Source organism: Hemibagrus wyckioides, linkage group LG26 (assembly GCF_019097595.1).
Source record: "Hemibagrus wyckioides isolate EC202008001 linkage group LG26, SWU_Hwy_1.0, whole genome shotgun sequence".
Taxonomy (NCBI): domain Eukaryota; kingdom Metazoa; phylum Chordata; class Actinopteri; order Siluriformes; family Bagridae; genus Hemibagrus; species Hemibagrus wyckioides.
The window spans coordinates 4,525,234-4,546,402 of NC_080735.1; the positions used below are offsets into that span (position 1 = coordinate 4,525,234).

Sequence of the window (21,169 nt, forward strand, 5' to 3'; positions counted from 1 at the left end):
GTCACTCAGGTTCTTACGCTTGCCCGTTTTTCCTGCATCAGCGTGTCTCAAGCTGACATGCTTAGTGGTTAAAGTGTTGGACAACGGCTCAGAAGGTTGTGAGTTTGTATCCCAGGTCCCCTAAGCTGCCATTGCTGGGCTGCTGAGCAAGGCGCTCAATTTCTCCGTTGTATAAAAGTGAGAGAAATTGTAAGTCGCTCTGAATAAGGGCATCTGCCAAATGGCAGAAATGTAAATGTGAATCTCAGAACATTCTAAACCTTAAGGTGGTTGAGCTATTCTAGCTATTCTCCTCTAAGCTCTATCATTAACATGGAAGTTGATTTGTTATTGTTTCTAATTTTCTATCTCTTCCACCTTTATTTTTGTCACTCTCTCACTCACTCTCTACACACACACACATACACACACACACACACACACACACACACATAAACACACACACAGACCTCCGCAATCAGCTAATACTTCCTCTTCCCATCCATCCTCACACCTAATCTGCTCTAATGAAGTCTTGATCCACCAAATTAAACCCAATCATTTCAGGCCAGGAGATAAATATGGCGGCTGTCACTGCGAGCACACAGAGTTATTAGCGTGATGCTAGTACATTAACGTTATCTTAAGACAAGGTTGAAGCAAGGACTGGTAACTTCGCTAATCAAGCAGATACAGGTAGCATTTGCTTTCTGTCACAGATGTTCTCACTTCATTTTTTTGTTGTTTACACACTAACAGTTGGTGTTTAGCAATGTTTACTGTCAGGTTTGTATCTTAGGAATAGGAAACCGGAGTAAACCCAAGCAGGCATGGGGAGAACATGCAAACTCCACACAGAAAGGCCCCTGCATGTTCGAACCTGGGATTTAAACCCAGGACCTTCTTGCTGTGAGGCAACAGTGCTGACCACTAAGCCACCGTGCTGCCCAATTTGTGGTAATAGTATGGAGATATTTTCAAAAACAATGTTCACATGGAAAGATCGAAAGATGTTTTCGACTGTGTGAATGATAATGTTTTTAAAAAAGTTGTTGAGACCACTTCAAAAAATATTGTGTGGATGTAGGAACTTTCAAAAAATGTCTTGCTTGGACTAAGATATTTTAGAAAATGCCGACAGAACTATTTTTCAAAATGTTGTTCATGTAGATGAATTAAATGTAAAAACTTTAAGCGGTTGAAGATTTTTGAAAATGTTTGTGTGGACTTTTTTTGGTTTGTTTTTAAGTTGATTGAAATTGAAAACTTGTTTGCTTACATCAAATTACTGTTAATAAAAACAGACAGAGTGTAAACCTGTTTAAGGTAAACTATTGGGAAATAACAAATACACTGTTACAGTCTTTCTCAGATAAGAAACACAATACAACAGTATATTATATTATAGTATTTTATTGTAAAGTTCAACTTTGCGGTAAATTCCTGGCAGCTGTGGTTGCCAGAAATTCACTGTAAAATAACACATACTGCATTACATTTGGCTGGCAGATTATTTAAAAAACATGTTTTATGTAGCTTGAGATATTTTTGAAAAAAAGTTGTTTATTTGAGCAGTATTTTTAAAAAAAAAAATAAAAATACATTCCGTGGTTTCAGAAAGTTTTTAAAAAGTTGTTTTAGTGGATGGAGCAGGGCAATAAAGTCCGTATCCATGATAACAACATAGTTCATATTTTAGGACTGATTATTAAGACACCAGATGCTTGCCTTGATTCTCAGACTATTATATATAATATTTACTACATTTTACATGTAAGTGTTTAATATTATCTTCTTTTTCATTTTGCTGTCTTGTGCCTTTCCCAAAGTCACCTGGACGATCCCGAAGTTTGGGGTTGTTAAGACGTGATTAACGCTCCGCGACAGATTTATTCCAAATTCATCCATCAACTCTTACGATTCGTATGATTTTTTTATGGCTCTTCCGTCGTGTTTGTGTGCGCGAGCCGTGGTTTACACACACTTTCTTGTCCACCTCAGCGTTTTTTCCTTCTCTCGAACAGAGTCGTGATGCATTTAAGAGCGTCGGTAACGGCTCACCTATACCGACCCGCAGGCAAATAAAAAGTTATTGATTCTCCCACCTTACCCTTCCAAATAAGACTTATTGTTGCTGCACATTTATCTAATCACTTGGCAAAAAAAACAAAACAGAAAAAGGTAGAAAAAATAGGGAATAAGGGGGTAGTTGAGGGGGTCAATTCTCACCCGGCTACTATGAGTTCATTCACCTTTGAGAGATGAAATTAGCCCAAAAGCTGTTACAAATCAATGAAATCGACGCAATCAGTTGTAACTGCCAGGAGCGGCGCTCACCTTCCTCGTCTTGCCTCGCCTTAATCGCCCCTGAGAGCCTCGTTTACACAGGTTGCTTGTGCACTTTAATTAAATTAACAAAAGGGTACAGGTTCCAAAAAAATAATGAAATAAATGAAAGATTGAATGAGAACACTGGCCTGGCGCACGGCAGCAATTCGGCTTGATTGCTGTAATATTGCTGAAAGAACGGTTTAGGCAAAAATATAGAATGTGCCACTTTTTTTTTTTGCACAGATTTCCTCTTTTTTGAGAGTTTGCACGAGTAATGGGAAGGCTATTCACAATTATGGTTTTATTAAACGCAGTAGAAAGTGTGTGAGGAGAAAGGCTTTCATTACGATATAATATGCTTTATAAATAAACGTTAAAAACCTTATTTTGTAGGTAATTAATTGAAGGTCACACCCACCATCTTGCTCAAAGTGACTTGACTTCCCATCTCCAGGAGGACATGAAGACACAGTAAACCCAACTTCTTCAAATATATAATAATAATAACAATAATAATAATAATAATAATAATAAAAGTCATTTTGCTCTTATGTAGGTTATACTTTTTGGAGCACATTGTGCACATGGTGGAAATGAGATGCGATGAAACCTAAGAAACCCAGAAAAACAACAACAACAACAACAACAATATGTGTGTGTGTGTGTGTGTGTGAGAGAGAGAGAGAGAGAGAGAGTGTGTAAGAGAGAGAGAGAGAGAAAGAGAGAGAGAGAGAGGATATTTATCTTTTATCTAGAATAGAAATCATATCCTCAGGACCTCATGCAGTCGAATCCTAAGCGCGGGACCTTTTCTATTCTGTATACACTCTGTCTCCACACAGCTGAACGCGCACCCAGGTGCGAGGATTTGATTGGTTAATTAGAAACCTATCTGCTGCTCTAAGCCAATCGTATAGCGGTTATGTAAATGAGTTGCGCAAAGCGGGATGGCAAAGTTTCTCACGCCTTCAGAGGGAAACGCGGTGACGGGAAAAGCAGCTGCAGAAACTCAGCTTGGAACTTAGCATTTATAATTAATATTATTATTACTATTTGTTTTATTTTTAACTTTAATTTTTGGGAGTTGGAATTCAATGGAATAAACGGAACGGAGATGTGAAGTGAAGATCCTTTTATTTCCGTGAAATATAAAAAGGCGTGAATCCGACATTTTAGTGCATTTCTTATGCACCCTCTGCTCAACCCAAAGGTTTTCTTCCGCTTGAAATTCCGTCTCCATGGAGAAATCCAAGAACTTCCGAATCGAGGATCTGCTAAGAGAGCGCGCTCCGTGTGAGGCTCCGCCCCCAAGTGCTCTCTCGGGTCTGGGGGCGCGCGTGGGTCCTCTCCCCGTGCCCTCCCCGGTTGTGTACTCGAGCGCGCCGCTGTTCCCCGCAGTGCCCGCGCTTCACTACACCGGAATCCCGCACTTCAGCCCCGCATACGAGCCGTGGATCCGCGCGAGCCTGCTTCTACCGCGACTCCACCCATACACCGGTCTGTTTACTGTTTTTTTGTTTGTTTGTTTTTTTATTTAATTTTATTTACGTTATTGTTTTGTTTTGCTTGTTTGCTTGTTATTTTATTTATTTCGTTTTTTATATTTTTAATCTCATTATTTATTCCCCTTGTGGCTGTAGACATTGTTTATACATTGTTTATTTTTTATTTAATTTGACAAATTCTGAAAGGAGATTATTTGCAATTTATTTCCATGTTTTTAGAGGTTTTGTGGTAAAGTTTTAAGATTATCTTTAAAAGAATTTATTTATTTGTTTGTTTAAACATTATTTTAACCTCTGGATTTATCTGTAGGCCACAAAATCAGTTAAATTGTTTTATCTAATTTTATTGCATTTTAATTTTGTTTTGTACTTTGTTTATAGTACTATATATATTTAAAATTCTTTGGAAATCACCTCAGAATTCTGCAGGACATCATTCAACTTTTTATTTTTATTAAAGATTATTTTTAATTTAATCTACAGCACTTTATTCATTCCGTTTCAGCTCAAATTGAAGGTGAAATCATGCAGCTAATACTCATTTTAATTAAAAAAAGAATCAGTGATATTTACAAAAAAAAAATACATGCATTACAGAGTAAATTATTTGATTTAAATCACATGAGCAAATCTACAATTAGACAAGTTAAAAAAAGGGCAAAATCCATTATATAGAAAAAAAATGAACAAGAAAAGTGAATCAAAAGTAAACAATAATAATCATTAAAAAAATTATAAGTGTGTTTACAGTCTGAAACACAAACAAAAAACAAGTTAAAAAATGTATAAAAGTATTATTTTTTTGTGTTTCTCTTACACAAATGATAAATATGAGTAGAATTGAAATAGGTCAAGGAATCTAAGCAAGTTAATAGAAAAGTGTTTACATGGCTGGGTTGTAGAATTACATAGATAATTTACTAAAATGAAAAAAACAAAAATAATAATATATGAAAAATAATATATATATAATAAAAAAAATATAAAAATAATATATAGGAATAATCTTAAAATCAGACTTATTTATTTGACAGTAAACAATGGTGTGTGTAGATAGATAGATAGATAGATAGATAGATAGATAGATAGATAGATAGATAGATAGATAGATAGATAGATAGGTACTTTATTCATCCCAATGGGAAATTTACATGTGTGTGTGTGTGTGTGTGTGTGTGTGTGAACATAGAGTTTTCATTAAGTTAATGGTGTTTATAGCCATCACATCAGAGAGAGAGAGAGAGAGAGAGAGAGAGACATCCTGGACATCTTAGATGTAATAATTATAAGGAAATAATCTGGAGGTAAATTTCAGCAGTCGTTTAATCTGTTATTAGGTTTCACTCATTTGCTGCTTGTTAAACCACCACCATCATCATCATCATCATCATGACAGTGATTTTCTTTAATTATAATGTAGAAATTTTCTTTCCTTTTTCTTCTTTCATTTCAGAATGCACGTTTCTGTTTTGTGTCTAAACGCACCTCTATATAATATAGTAATAACATAATAAAAAGTAATAAATCATTTGTAATAAACACTGTATGATGTGTTAAAAAGGATTCATGAACACTCTCTGACCAGTCAGAATCTAGAATTCAGCAGCACTGTAGTGCATTCAGTGTTATTATAGTATACAGTATAATGTTGTAGTAAAACTATAAATCAGTCTGTTTGTTTGCAGCATCTCCTCAGCCGGGGTTGATGGGAAAATGTCGGAGGCCACGCACAGCATTCACCAGCCAGCAGCTGCTCGAGCTGGAGAACCAGTTTAAACTCAACAAATATCTCTCACGGCCCAAACGCTTCGAAGTTGCCACGTCGCTTATGCTAACAGAGACACAGGTTTGTGTATATTTGTTAATGCTAAAAAAAAAAAAAGGAATTTACAAATATCTAAAAAGTTTTCAGATCTTGAACTTCTCTATGTGTGTGTGTAGGTGAAGATTTGGTTCCAGAACCGCAGGATGAAGTGGAAACGGAGCCGTAAATCCAAGGAACAAGTGGAAGCGGCCCGAGAGAACAAATCAACCAATGAGAATTCAGCATCTGAGCCTCAGAGGGCGGGGCTTGGGAAACAGGATGGAGAAGAAGAAGAAGAAGAAGAAGAAGAGGTGGATGACAAAAAGGAATTTAACATGGACACACAACACTCTGACTTTTTGCAGAAGGACGTTGATATCCGATACGCTTCTGATGACGACGTGGATGACATGAGAAAAAAGGGGGTGGGGTTATAAGGAGGAGATAAGGAACCAGTCAGAGACAAGGATGAGTCTGTTTGCTCAGAATCGTGGAGGTGATGTGATGAGCAGTGCTTTTTTAGCATCCTGGCTTAAACTACTGTGAAATACTGAACTGATTTTAATGTTACACCTGAGTCCTGAACACTAACCAAACACTAAATGTAGCCTTTAGAGTTCTCAGTTCTAATACAGGCTTCACCCCAAACACCAAACAACATCATTTAACTAAATATCCTACTGAACACACATTATTTATCACCAGTCTTTAGTAGTCTGATTTATTTCCACCAACTACTACATTTATACATTAACAAAGCAAAATTGTAGCACCAAAGAAAGACAAAATCAGAAAACATAAAACAGCAAATTTAGATAAAAAAAATCACGACAAAATGCAAAAACACAGCACCAAATTGGGAAAAGCATAAAACAAAATATCAGAAACAACAACATAAACAGTAACACAACAGCAAAACCACGACAGCAAATACAGAAATGCAACAATACAAAAAAAAAACAGAAAGCAAATTTTAAAACACAACAATACACAGTAACACAGATCACAAAATCAGAAGCAGAATATGAAAACCAAAATCTAGTTCAGATCAATTTTAAAATACCGGTACGAATATTGTCTGCTAAGCTAAGCTTAAGCTAACTAAAAGCTACGTCTAAGAACTAGATTTTCTTTTTTGTTAGCCAGCTAGCTAGAGCTATTAATATGATCCTGTCAGTATAGGCTGTGTTAGCTATATGTGTGTTTTGTTTTTGTTTCTCATTCTTACATTTTTCTACATTTTTCATGATGTCTAAAGATTTAGATTTCCTTGTTAATTTACTCAAGCAGAGCTTTAAAAATGCTACACGATATGTGCTAATGCTAATGTTTACACAATCAGCAGCAGGTCTATGAAAACATTTCAAATTCTGAAATGAATCATGGAATATTTAAAATCAGGACAGAAGAATTTCATCATGTAACATCATTTCTTAAACACAACATATCACCAGTTTTAATTACACAGTATTATAGTTACGCTATGAAAAATTAGCTAAGCTATGTTTAGTCCAAGCTCATGATCAACCGAAACTACACAGCAACGTCATAGTTTATTGGCTGTACAATGACCTAAAAGTTGTAAATAACGTGAAATTAAACAGAATCATTTTGTAAAACCTTGTGTGAGGTCTCTTTTATATGGTCATACACAAGTATGAATTCGTGTTATCAAAGTTTTGTGGGTTAGCTAGCATGCTAGCAGACAACTTGGATGATACAAAACTACATATAAAGGTAGGACAAATTTTGTTGCATTTAGATGTTGCTAACTAGATCACTTCTAATCAACTAGCGTGCTAGCTAGCTAGCAGCATTTGGTCATATTGGTAAATAATTAGCATAACAACCCAACCACAGTTATTATAATAAGGGGAAAATCTGTCTCTCATTGTACAATGACCTTGAGTGTCAATACCTCAAATAAATAGCAACAAGTGAAGAAGAGTCTAGATTTCAAGGTTGTTTCTTAACCCGGACAACTGAGACATGAGAATCGAATGTAAATCAAAACCTTTAAAGGAAAATATTTCCATCCCCTCCCTCCACTTCTCTCATGATCTGTCCTGTGAATACCTAGCCTGATTAGCATGCTAAAGAACAGACAGAAAACGGTGGCGCACAATAAAACTGTTATTTACGTTGTTTACGAGTGCTCCTCTCAAATATGAATTACTTCCGTCGCCTTTTACAGATGATCCGATGATTAAGTTAACGAAGGGGAAATAAAGATTGTTGGCCCCCGATGATGGTGATGTCACACAGTCCATTTCATCTGCAGGACAAATAAAAACATGACCAGTCCATGTAAGAGGGTGATAATTAAAAATCAGGACACGACGAGACACAGTATAACTTCTCCGGCATGGAGGCCATGGCGCCATGTTTATATAGTGATTAAATGCAAAGTTGGGCTCATTAAATCTGACTCGTCAAAGGCCAGGAGTTAAGTGGGAGCTAGCTTGTGTGTTGAGTAGCTGATTTGCTGACGTGTAATGATCCTTATTTAATTTCCTAGCAGAAAACTTCCTGTGGAAAAAAATGTTGCTATGCTACTGGGAAATATGGATGCCAAGCATAAGCCAGCTACTCACCAAGGCTAATGATTTAGCTAGCTAGGATATAGGTATAAATGTGAAAACATCATCATTTACCTGAGAAGTGTTGGTAAATCACTACAAAAACACACTGCATGAATGAAATTAAACTTAGCAGCAACCGCTAACCAAATTTCCACAGTGATAAACAAAGCAGCACTTCTTACCTTATTTAGTAATGTTTGACTTAGATCAATCTACAAACAGACATATTTCCTTGTTAAATCTGTAAGACGGACTGACCGCAGTTTTGAGGAGGAAAATCTACTTCACTCATCACAGTTAGCTGGCTAGCTTGTTGCTAACAAAAAAACAGACATGAAATCATCCACGTTTTTTCTCCCCATTGCAGCTTGAATCCAAATCCAGTCCAGTATTATATTACTGTGCTTAAGGAATACTTAAAAAATGTTTTTAGTACAACAGAAAGATATTTAAAAGAAGATTCTATCCATTGTTCTAGCATGGATTATGTAGCATTACATCACAGCACTTTTGTGTAAATGTAAGCCATACATGATAGTACATGATTATAAAGTTTAGACTTGCTCATTGAAATCATTTTAAAAATCATTTTCTTTAATATACTTTGTTTAGATCTTTACTATATTCAGGATTCATTTTTTTAGGTCGTGGTAAAGCTGCTTTTTTGTTTTGGCATGTTGTCTTTTTTAAACAGCATTTTATTATAATTATTTTTATTATTTTGTTTTTTTTTCCATCAAAATGTTTTTTTTAAATATTAATTAATTATTATTATTATTATTATTATTATGGTCATATTTCTTTTTTGCTTGTCATGTCTTGTTCTATAAACCTGGGATTAGCTTGTATGTTGCACATATATTAACAAAGCGTTAATATTTGCTTGAAACATGGCTAGAATTTTGTCCTGCACTTTTCACAGCCATATTAAAAGTCATCGTGACAGAAGAGCTGAAGCACACAGTAAAAACGCAATAATGTTATCCAGACTGTATATCACTCACGGATTTACTCAAACAAGGCTTCGTTTCTTGGTTAAAACGAATAAACAGGCTTCTCTGCATATAAATCTGGCGAGCACATGACACCTTTACACCCTGTAGTTTAATCAATCAGCTGAAATGGCGGCGTCGTTACGGGAATATGAACAGATTGCGGGATGTTTTAAAGTAATCGCCCATATTGCTCGAGATTTTGCCTCAGCCTGGTCGTGTCACTTAAGCTAATGGGGTGGTAGAAAAAAAAAAAAGAGTGTCACAAGGTTGTATTTTACACCCGTATTGAAAAAAAGGCCCAAGTTTTGAGGTGATAAAGTGTATTGAGAAGGCAGGGCTTTTTCTCTCTCAGTGCTAGCAAGGATGCTTAGCATATAAATGTATGAACAATGGAGCTCAAGCTAATGAAATGTGTTGACAAAGTGATCTTTTAGACTCGGCCATGGGACCAGGGGAAGAGAAAATACATCAGAAAATCTAATATTAGCATGTAACTACAGTACAAAAAATATGTAGGAATACTTTGGTATCTTATGTGTCATTTTGGTTCAATTTGTTTTTATACTACTTCATATTTCATGTAACTTAATTTATTACTTTCTTATGTTTCTTTGTGTTTGGTAAAAATACGATATTTTACCAGATTAAATTATACTACATACTAATAAAGTCTTTTATTTTTATTTGTTGTCCCTCACATTACTGTAATTAGCATCGATATGCTGCACCTTTTATTTACCAAAATGGCTGCATTTACAAATTGGTGTGTTTCAGCCAGAAAAAAACGACTTGACCTTATTGTATGACATTACCACCACACACACATGGAGGACATAAAGACAGATGACCATAAAGACGGTTTCTGCATAATGAACAATAACTTTAGAAGGCCTTAACCCTTAACTCACAGGGTGAAATGCTAATCAGAGTGTGTGTGTTTGTGTGTGTTACAGATATCATCGTGCATAAATATAGAAAGACAATATACTGTGTGAGAGAGACTGTTTTACAGACTAAACGACAATAGAAATGATAAATAACACAAGATAGTTATATAGATCACATCTATGGATCAGTCAAGAAGCAGAAAGCTAGCTTTGGTGTTTAATATTACCTCCTATTAGCTCGCTAGGAGTGTGTGTAGATGTAAACATTAGCTAGATTTTAGTCTTTAGCTATGAGGAACCTTTAACTACAGATAAACAACAATGTATCTCCACAGCAATTTACAAAGTTGTAGTTTTTATCTGTGAACAGTTACATTCTCAAACGTTTAGCTTATCTGTCCACCATAAAACTCCCAGTTCTGGCACATAATCCAAAAAATGTTCTGAATTATTTCAGATGAACAATTTACACAAATTATTGCTTAGCCAGAATTTAATACTGGTGTACAAGACAATTTTGAGTGTTTAACGTAGCATCAATTAGATGTTCTTGTCATGGCTAAACAACTTTTATATCTAGCATTTTTATATACACAATATATTGCCAAATGTTTGGCAACACCCCTCCAAATCATTGAATTTAGGTTGTTGTTTTTCAATGCCGGGACATTTTGACAATTTCATGCTCTAAATTTTGTGGCCACAGTTTGGGGATGACCCCTACCTGTTCCAACATGACTGCACACCAGTGCACAAAGCAAGGAACTTGACTGACCTGCACAGAGTCCTGACCTCCACCCAATAGAACACCTTTGGGATGAATTAGAGCAGAGACTGTGAGCCAGGCCAAAATTGGGACGTCTGCCTTTACATGCACATGAATGTAATATGGAGTTGTCCTGCCCTTTACAGCTATAATAGCTTCAACTTTTCTAGGAAGGCTTTCCACAAGGCTTAGGAGTGTATTTATGGGAATTTCTGATCATTCCTCTAGAAACGCATCGATGAGGTCAGACACTGATGTTGGACGAGAAGGTCTGGCTCACAGTCTCTGCTCTAATTCATCCCAAAGGTGTTCTATCAGGTTGAGGTCAGGACTCATTCGAGCCATTCGAGTTCCTCCACATCAAACTCGCTCATCCATGTCTTTATGGACCTCGCTTTGTGCACTGGTGTGCAGTCATGTTGGAACAGGAAGGGGTCATCCCCAAACTGTTCCCACAAAGTTGGGAGCATGAAATTGTCCAAAATGTCTTGGTATGCTGAAGCTGGAACTAAGGGATTGAGCCCAACCCCTGAATTCAATGATTTGGAGGGGTGTCCCAAAACCTTTGGCAATATAGCGTAGCAGAAGGAATCATGAAAACAAGAAAATTGGAGTTGATCGTTTGTAATTGTTGAATGTTGTAATGTGCATTTTGGGATATAATGATTGTGTAGTATGTATGTAAATTACGCACACAATGATTTAATTAAATTTCGAATGTTCATGAAACATTTTCCACATTTTACACTAGTGCAAGAGATTCTTGAAGTGTAAAGCAGATTTCCCGAGTGCTCCAGCGCCCTCTTCTGGTCACATTCAGTACTGATGAATCCTGATTCAAAAAATTTAATAGCTTTTAATGATAACAAAAGAGAAAAAAACGATCAGAGTTGAAAGCATGAAATATTTTTAATCATTGTGAAATAAAAACACAATATATTTACAGACGTGATTCTCTGTTTGAAATATATACAAATTAAATAACATACAATATGACCTTGTAAAACCAAATTTACCTTGTCAGTGAAACATCAAGCTTTGAGAACAAAACAAATTAAGAATAAAATGACAAAAGTAACACACAGGTCCCAAATCTAAGTGTGCATATGCTGAGATTTAGTTACACAATGAAAATGACTCGCACCACAACAAATGTTATCAGGGATATTATACTACATCCCCAGCAGTCATTCTCTGACTGAGGAGTAATTGATTACTATGCAACAGTAGCTTACCTTAATATAAGAAAAACATGGAACGTAGCAGTTTAAATTAGCTTCAACCTTTAACAAAATCCTGTAAATAATCTTGCGGTAATAAATAATGTTACAAAGTAGAGCTGTAGGAGCCCAAAGTGGTTGAGCAATATAAAATTAAACAGATTTTTTTTTTTTTCATTTTATTGTATTTTTGGAAGTCATTACTTACTAATTTCATTTAGAAAATATCTACCTAAATAATAAGCAGTACCATCGTTTTCATTGCTTTTTTTTAAGCAGCAACAGCCACACCTTTTCATCATCTATTAGCTTCTTCCCCTTATGAAGCTAATTTTATTCAGAAAAGTGGCCTGATGAGAACATTTGAAAGTGGTGGAGATCATCAGGTTATACACCGATCAGGCATAACATTATGACCACCTGCCTAATGTTGCTTTTGCTGCCGAAACAGCCCTGACCCGTCAAGGCATGGACTCCACTAGATCTCTAAAGGTGTGCTGTGGTATCTGGCACCAAGATGTTAGCAGCAGATCATTTAAGTCCTGTAAGTTGCAACTTAAAAGACTTACAGTACTTGAAGGATAATTTTGATAGATACTGACCACTGCAGACCAGGAACAGCCCACAAGAGCTGCAGTTTTGGAGATGCTCTGATCCAGTGGTCTAGCCATCACAATTTGGCCCTTGTCAAACTCCCTCAAATCCTTACGCGTGTCCATTTTTCCTGCTTCTAACACATCAACTTTGAGGACAAAATGTTCACTTGCTGCCTAATATATCCCACCCACTAACAGGTGCCATGATGAGGAGATCATCAGTCTTATTCACAGCACCTCTCAGTGGTCATAATGTTGTGCCTGATCGGTGTATAAAACTTTTGAGAATTACTATAACTTTGGAGAAAGATGTAATGAAGTATCAGCAGTGTTTATGAATTAATACTGCACCTGTACTGTCGATCATCGCACACTAGAGAAGGGACAGTATATTAAAGATATCATGGTATCAGACCTGACAACTCTGATGAGGAATGTTGAAAGGGGATGGAAAATTTAAAAAAAAGTGGGAAAAAGGTCCATTTTTCATATTTATGTGATAAATATAGCTAATGTTGACAATTCTAGCTAAATATAATATCAAATTTTCCATTACAGTTGAAGGGGCAGGACTCCTTGGTGCACAACTACACAATATGTCCTATGATTCCAGTCCTGGATTGACAGCACTGATGTTTGCAAACATGGCGAATGTCCACTGGCCTCATTAGACGCATTGTTGTAATAAAACTTCACAAAAGCCAGGCTCGTCTTCCATAAATACACACTATAACTGTTACTTTTTATGCACTTACTTCGTAAACTTAACCTACTATTCTACGAATAAAAATGAGAATACATACTGAAATTTCCAGAATACGATTTAACAATCTTTTCTCTTAATTATCTTTATTGTAGCTCGATGTACAGTTTAGCATAAAATACTGCATGTAGTGATCAAATATAAAAAAAAAAACTAGCCTACTTTTAATAAGCTTACTAGCAAAGATATAATAAAATGGCTAGCTTGTTAACAAAACTAGCTAGCTACATAAATTTGACCTCTAGTTATGCCTTATTCTATAATACCTATATATACTTATGCATAAAAGTTAATATAAAGTTAGCTAGCTATTAATCTTAACCACAAAATGCAACACCTAACTCATTTTAATCAGCTTGCTAGCACCCGTGGTTCTCTGTCTAAAGTAAAGGATGTAATAATAAACCAAATTTAAACTAGTTTCTAGCAAATTACACAGCATAATAGTTAGCTTGCGCTAGCTCAAAATGCTAAACTATTATTTTATGCTAAGCAGTACATTGAGTCAAAAAAAATGAGTGAAAGAAAAGGCTAGTGGCGATGTCACATGGTCTGGTCTGGGATTGGCTGATCAAATTTAGCTTAAGCTCCGCCCCTTGTTACCACAGGGACAGAAAAGTTATTAGCTTTAAGGCTAACATAACACTGAAAATCCAAATTTGTCAGGTAAAATCTTCTACGCAATCAGTGACGTCCTTCATCATGGCTGACGTAGGTGTTTGTGTGTGTGTTTGGAGTATGTATTAACAATTTACTGAGGTAAAAAGACAGTCTAGATAGAAGATAAAACTCATGCTCTATTCGTCATACTCTGTCGGTTTCGATCGCTCCTCCGTCGGAGCTCTGGAGGTTTTTGACTCGTTCGAGCACCCAGTCGATGTTGGGCCTCTCCTGAGGGTTCGTCACCATGATGGAGCTCAGCAGTGTCTGCAGTCCTTCAGAGTAGCTGTTACAGGGCCAAAAGGGCTAAATTAGGCTGATTAGCATAAAGGCAGCCAAGCTAATTTCACTTATTGAGCTTTTACTACACTGGGCTAATAGAATTTATTATTTTTTATTATGTTGTCGATCTTTTGGCTGCTCCCTACATGAGTGAGGGGCGACCACAGCGGACCAACTGGTCCGCCCAACAACTTGGCACAGGTTTTACGCTGGGTGCCCTTTCTGACGCAACCCTCCCATTTTTATCCGGGCTTGGGACCGGCACTGCATCCAGTGGCTGGGGTTTGGGCACTGGCTGGGAATCGAACCCGGGCCTTCCGCATGGTAGGCGAGAAACCTACCTAAAATAAAACTACTAAATAGTATTAAGATTTAAGAATTTTTGCTGGTGACACTAGTCAACATGACTTAAACATCAGAATTATTAAACATCAAAATTATGAAATCATTAAATAATTCATAAACGTTCATCTTAAATGCTAACACTAGCTAGCTAAGAGAATTCACAATATAAAAATAAATACAATTTTACAATCTTTACTGTGACAGGATTTCTGAGAGGATTTATACATATGAAAAAATAATAAACATTAATTTTTACTGCTAATGCTAACATAACATAAGGGAACCCTGACAGGATTTGTCATTCATAAATTTTCATAATCTTCACTGCTAAATCTAGCTAGCATGCGTTAACCTGAAAGAATGTTTAAGTCATTTGAAAGCGTTCATAATAGTCACTGATGATGCTATATCGCTAGGTAAAAGGACAGGATTTATGAGAGAATTTATACATGGAAAGTTAGTTAACATTCATAATCTTCAGCGTCAATGCTATCATATGCTAATCGGCTAAATGGAGAAGATTCAGGTAAAATTAGCTGGCTAATAGATTTTCAGTTAAATCACAGGATTTTTAGGAGGATTTGCTAGCTAGCTAACATGATAGGATTTCTGAAAGAATTTTTATTAAGTAAAAAAATAAGAATTCAGAATCATGAGTGCTGATGCTAGATGTTTAACAAAAGCTAACCTGACAGGATATCTGGGATTATTTTTAACAACTGTTTTAAATGTTTAACTACTAAAACCAGCTAGCTATCTACTTAGACCTGGACCTGGATTCAGGAAAACTTCACTACTTTGAAGCTTTTTAAAAATGCTTTCATTTTCTTGCTTGCTCATGCTAATAATAATCTAAACTCTCAGGATTTCTGAGCTTACCTTCAACCTTCTTGAATGTTCATACTAGTTAGTTGGCTAGCACAAGCTAACATGACAAGATTTGAAAATCATTCACAGTAGTAGTTAGTATTCATGTGCTAATCCGACAGGGTTTCTAACAGGGTTTGTACATGTACAATTAATAAACACTCATAATATTGACTTCTGATGCTAGCCAGCTAACATGACGGGATTTCTGAAAGAATCTGTTAATTCTTAATTCTTAATTCTGTTAATTCGCTCAGGAAACTAGTGAGGAGAATTTCTGACCTGCAGGGTTGTGGAATGGCGACCGGGTTTTGGACAGCCAGAGCGACGCTGTCTCCTTTCTGAAACACCAGATCGTATGGTCCTTCGAGCATCATCATACTGTACAATACACACCCTAATGACTGGCAACACACACACACACACACAAAAGTGAAGAAGGGTCAGTACAAACTAGAAATTCAAAACCTGACATTCGAGTCAGGATATTTTTCATACAGGTAATGTTGCTAACAGGTAATAAAAGCTTATGGCTACCAGTTTAGCATCACTGTGTATGTTTAGTTTCTAATGTTTGCTAACGCGATTACATCGGTACCTTGATTAAATACTTTCTTTAACATAACAGTACCTCGAAAAAAATGATGAAAAAATAGCCAGAATTTCCTCTATTGTGCTAAATGAATTGAAGATGTGAACAATTAGCATGCTAAATTGGTGGCCAGTCGCTTCCATTAGCCTCATAGCTGTATGCTTCACAGGTTTCTCACCCAAATATCTGTCTTTTCATCAATGATACAGTGGCTCTCCACACTGAAAAGCTCAGGTGCTCTGTAGGAGATGGTGCATCTCTGAGCTGCCCAGTCCTGAATGATTAAAAAAAATAAGAAAAAGAAAAGTAATAAATATTTTATGTATTTTACACAAACAACCATGCAATCATTTAGCAGGATCTAAGATTTCTCCTCCCACCTGCACAGTCATTGCCTCTCTGGAGCCTTTCACTTCGATCCGGGCTTTGTTCATAGACCCGAGGTCCATCAGCACCGGCTTGTCGTTCTCCTCCAGCAGCACGTTCGTGGGCTTCAGGTCTCTGATCATGAGAGGTAGAGGAAATGAATTAGCTTTCACACTGAAATTAGCATAAATTGGTTCCAAATTGGTCTATTTTGCCTCAGAAATGTTTATGTTCTTGTTGCCTCTTGACATAAAACACATTTTTCACGTAATTTCCAGCTTTCTTTTGCAATTCCACCATGAAATTTCTGAAGGCAGGGCCTTTGTGTTCTAAAATGTGACTACTAGCTGTAAACTGCTACATACAGTGCACAGTTATTCAAGATGGCTGCCGTCATCGTTCAGCTAGACGGTGAAGTTTGTTTTGTTCATGTTCACAGATTATTCAAATTCCCTTAATATGCTGTTGGAAAACTGCTTCGGCTGTTATGAGTTATAAATAAGTCTAGGGTCGGTGACCTAGTTAGCTACCCTGCTAGCAGCGACCTCAGGCAGGTTAGCAAGCTAAGCAGGCTACAAACACTTGCTTCATAGCTTATATTCAGTCAGAAAACTTGAATGAATTTATAAAGATAGAAAAATAAGATAAAACAGGTCAATTCAACACAGTTAGCAGTCAGTTCCAGTAAAATCTTCTGGCTATGTCTCACACATAGTTACAGAAGATGTTGGGTGAGTAGTCTTTCATAACTAGTTTAACTACATTAGCTGTGTAGCTAACAGTGTGAAACTACCTGTGTGCATATCCCTTGTCATGGATGGCTTTTAGACCCTCACAGATGCCATGGAAGATGTGTAGGATCCGGCTCTCAGACATGGAGCTACCTTTTTCTCTCAGCTTCTCCAGGACTGACCATAGGCTTCCTTTCTGCAAGAAGACACACAGGTACAAGTCAACATGTTAGATGAAAAAAACGTTCCTTAGAGGGACCTGCGATTAGTCAGCAAACTATTCTAGGAATATCTAGGCTAGTAGAAGTGCTAATCACTAGTGCTAACTTTAAAAACCTTTTTTTCTTGGTTTTTAATGCATCACCCTTAGTCTTTAATGCTAACATTACACATAAACCTCCTGTGGTATCATATGTTAACAGACTCATTTTAGTTGTTATCATTACTGTAAATTTCACTTATCATTTAACATCATCCTAACCAGCTCCACACTAGCCCTATTTTTATAGTTAGACTGTTAATGTACTTCCTAAAATTCTTGTTACTAATATTCGGATCACCGTGGCACTGTCCCTGTATAATGTCCTCTAAAGTAAGCTACAAGCTTTTGGGTGAAGAAGGCATACACTGATGTAGGGCAGGAGGAGCCAGGCCTCGCTCTTTCCTCCACGCTCCATGAAGGCGTAGCCCGTCAGACTCAGGACGTTGGGGTGGTTGAACAGTCGGTGCATCTCCACCTCCGTCTGAGCCTCCTTCCGTCCTTCCCGGTCATGACACAGGATTCGTTTCAGAGCGTAGAAACGGCCGTCCTGAGCTCCTTCTACCAGATCCACGTAGCTAAAGCCTCTGAATGAGAAAAGTGGGAAAGTTTAAACAAGTAAACAGGATCTACGAGTTTGTGTGATGTGCAAAAAAAATAGAAAAAGCCCTCCGCCATGCATGACACACAGCAACATATCGCTAACATTAGCTAGTTAAAAGCCAATTATCTTAAAATTTTGGAATTCTAGTATCAATTTGCTTCATCAATATTTTCCCCCAAGAATTTATTCAAGCATAGCTAAATAGTCAAACTATAATGTTACCATAGCAACCAACATCTGCTCATCGCTAACCTAAGCCAGCTCAACTAGCTGTAGGTCATTATCCTCTTATCTTGAGCATGATTGGACCAAAACCAGTGCGTTTTTCTAGTGACCTCACAAACTGAGCTCCTGTATAGTTCCACCACATTTATATGCAGGTTAAAACCTAAAAACGTTCGCATTTAAACAAATGTATGATTACTTTAACGTTTTGGCTGCAGTTAGTTTCAGCTAAATGTTTTGAAACTCAAAATCTAAATAAATCCAACTTTTAGTGTTCCTTCAAAGCCAGGCTACAAAAACGAAGATGAATTAATTCAGGGAATGAAGCAGCTTCGTTCTGTCTTACCCCTCGTCGAGTTTCTGGATGAAGTAGTATTTCTTGTTGTCGATGGTGATGGAACTGCGAGAGCAGATACACAGTGCGTGTCCCATCCTCGACCTAGCATCGCTCACTCATCGAGCAGAACTGCCAAACACACACACAGTTCAGTTTGTGACATAATATGTATAAAAAAAATTAACGAAACACTTCCACACTTCACAAAATGTTCATGGATTTATCCAACACAAATCTGGTGTTTCAGGTAATTATCAATATATTAACCATTACAAATAAATACCACCAGTTTAACTAGCAAGCTAGCAGTTTCATTTAGGTTCACTAGCTGAAGGAAGCTATGAGGTAACATTTGTGTAATGGACAGCAGCTTATCCTTGAGGACCTCATTTGAGCTACATGAACTAGCAAAATTCAGAAAATGTAAAGATAAAGAAAAAGAAAGCTATCCTAGAAAAGCTATCGTGCCAAATTCTTCTTCTTTTTTTTAAATAGACACCTGGAAGCTGAAATACACCGACAGGCATAATTATGACCACCTGACCCATCACAAACTGTGTTTTCTGACACCTTTCTATCAGATCCAGCATTAATTTCTTAAGGAATCTGAGCAACAGTAGCTCATCTGTTGAATCGGACCACATGGGTCAGTCATCGATGAGCCTTGGCTGCCCATGACCCTATCGCCGGTTCACCACTGTTCCTTCCTTGGACCACTTTTGATAGATACTGACCACTGCAGACCAGGAACACACCACAAGAGCTGCAGTTTTGGAGATGCTCTGATCCAGTGGTCTAGCCATCACAATTTGGCCCTTGTCAAACTCCTTACTCTTGTCCATTTTTCCTGCTTCTAACACATCAACTTTGAGGACAAAATGTTCACTTGCTGCCTAACATATCCCACCCACTAACAGGTGCCATGATGAGGAGATCATCAGTCTTATTCACTTCACCTGTCACTGCTCATAACGTTATGCCTGATCCGTGTATTTGGTAATACAACTAGCATTCTGTAGCAAAAGCTAAAACATTTCAGTTTGCTTTAAAATACTGTTTTCTAGACTTCAATAACTACCCGTCTGTGTTGAGAAAGCTGAGCTTGAGGCGACAAGAATTTTCCAGTCAGGTAAAAAGAAACAAATAAACAGAAACAGGTAAATTATTTAAGACTGTGCACACCAGCTTCAAATTGCAGTGGGTGAATGGCTGAATAAGAGCCCAGAGCACCTCAGGTTGACAGTAAGCAAACAAAATTAGCTTAATTCTATTATAGCACTAGCCATTGCATTTTTGTTTTAAACTAGCTGCAACAGAAACATGACTAGAAAGTAGATTAGTAGCATTTTTTTGCCAATAGCTAGCTAATAACAATAACAATTTATGGGTGCTGTATAAAAGAAATGTACGACTTCAGTAGCGTAAATAATGGTTAACAAAACTTCAACCACAGTTAGCATCGAGTTCCCAAAAATGAGACATCTTTTCCTCACAGTTTCATTAACATACAAAGTCCAGTTTCAGTTAGACATTTTTTTTTTTCCAGCAACAATAAAAGTCACCAATGATATTTATGATATTTAATAGCGGTTCACTTGTACACATTTCGGAGTGGTGCCAGTGTTAGTGTTAATCTCAGTCTTGACAATTGAACAAAAACAGAACAAAACAACTTCAGGGGTTCCACGCTATTACAAATATTAAAAAAACAGCAGATTAAACATAACCAAGGGATATTAGAAAAGGATGTATAGATGTTTAGTTAAATAATAATAATTTAAAAAAACACACACATTGATAGCATATGCTCAATTTAAAGATAAAGTGTTTAATCCTTATAATATTTTGTTTATTCTGGTTTTCTGTTGTTCTCTGTGTCAAACGTTATGTAACATTGAGGCCTTTGCCATGCAAAGGCGTTAATAATGACAGAAAGCATTAGTGTAAGTGCACTAGTTAGTGAAGAGATATGCAGATTGAAGCGCAGCCCACAAATTATGAATAAGTCGAATTAGGACGCACCCTTTAATGAGGCTGGGATGCACATATGGCTCATGATCTGTCTTAAACTGAATATAATATATGATATATGATATAAACGATTTATTCATGAGCTTTAAGACTCCAGTTCTTCCAGACATTTTGGCCCCAATCCATAACCGTGGCACTAAAGACTAAATATCGGAAAAAAACGACTATTTATATGTATATGTAGATATATATTTATATTTACTTGAATAAGACAGTTCAATTACTCGTGACAGACGCCATTAATTACAATTTAGTATGTCGTACATTTTAAACGCATCTGCAAAGACGGGTACTTACCTTTATTTAAGGACTCCGACCCTCCTCCGCTACTTTGCTACAGCGACACTTCCGCGTACACAACAGCGACGCACTTCCGGGTACTGAATGACGTGGCCCTGACTTTCAGTGCGCCCGCGCGCGAGATTAACCCATTCAGTACTTA

At 36.9% G+C, this 21,169-nt stretch overlaps 2 protein-coding genes across 2 annotated transcripts; one reads left to right on the forward strand and one right to left on the reverse strand.

Annotated features, from left to right (window-relative positions):
- The first annotated feature begins 3,548 nt into the window (after positions 1–3,548).
- mnx2b (motor neuron and pancreas homeobox 2b) lies at positions 3,549–6,425 on the forward strand. Its single transcript, XM_058379812.1, has 3 exons — positions 3,549–3,807; positions 5,501–5,661; positions 5,757–6,425. Exons 1-3 carry the CDS (start codon positions 3,549–3,551, stop codon positions 6,054–6,056), a joined length of 720 nt encoding a protein of 239 aa, XP_058235795.1. The 3' UTR covers positions 6,057–6,425.
- A 5,314-nt stretch (positions 6,426–11,739) lies between these two features.
- stk16 (serine/threonine kinase 16) lies at positions 11,740–21,150 on the reverse strand. The gene is made up of 8 exons (XM_058380848.1): positions 21,025–21,150; positions 18,706–18,825; positions 17,898–18,117; positions 17,334–17,467; positions 16,555–16,675; positions 16,353–16,448; positions 15,865–15,986; positions 11,740–14,374 (listed from the first exon to the last, which is right to left on the reverse strand). Exons 2-8 carry the CDS (start codon positions 18,789–18,791, stop codon positions 14,233–14,235), a joined length of 921 nt encoding a protein of 306 aa, XP_058236831.1. The 5' UTR covers positions 18,792–18,825; positions 21,025–21,150; the 3' UTR covers positions 11,740–14,232.
- Positions 21,151–21,169: the final 19 nt, after the last annotated feature.

What these genes read in the sequence shown, in the direction of transcription:
- mnx2b (XM_058379812.1), top strand. Translation starts at nt 3,549, where the DNA reads ATGGAGAAATCCAAGAACTTCCGAATCGAGGATCTGCTAAGAGAGCGC. An exon ending in GCGACTCCACCCATACACCG is followed by an intron (nt 3,808 to 5,500) that starts GTCTGTTTACTG and finishes GTTTGTTTGCAG; the next exon opens with CATCTCCTCAGCCGGGGTTG. An exon ending in TTATGCTAACAGAGACACAG is followed by an intron (nt 5,662 to 5,756) that starts GTTTGTGTATAT and finishes GTGTGTGTGTAG; the next exon opens with GTGAAGATTTGGTTCCAGAA.
- stk16 (XM_058380848.1), bottom strand. Translation starts at nt 18,791, where the DNA reads ATGGGACACGCACTGTGTATCTGCTCTCGCAGTTCCATCACCATCGAC. An exon ending in GACAAGGGATATGCACACAG is followed by an intron (nt 16,676 to 17,333) that starts GTAGTTTCACAC and finishes TCTCATGATCAG; the next exon opens with AGACCTGAAGCCCACGAACG. An exon ending in GCCATTCCACAACCCTGCAG is followed by an intron (nt 14,375 to 15,864) that starts GTCAGAAATTCT and finishes GCCCTGTAACAG; the next exon opens with CTACTCTGAAGGACTGCAGA.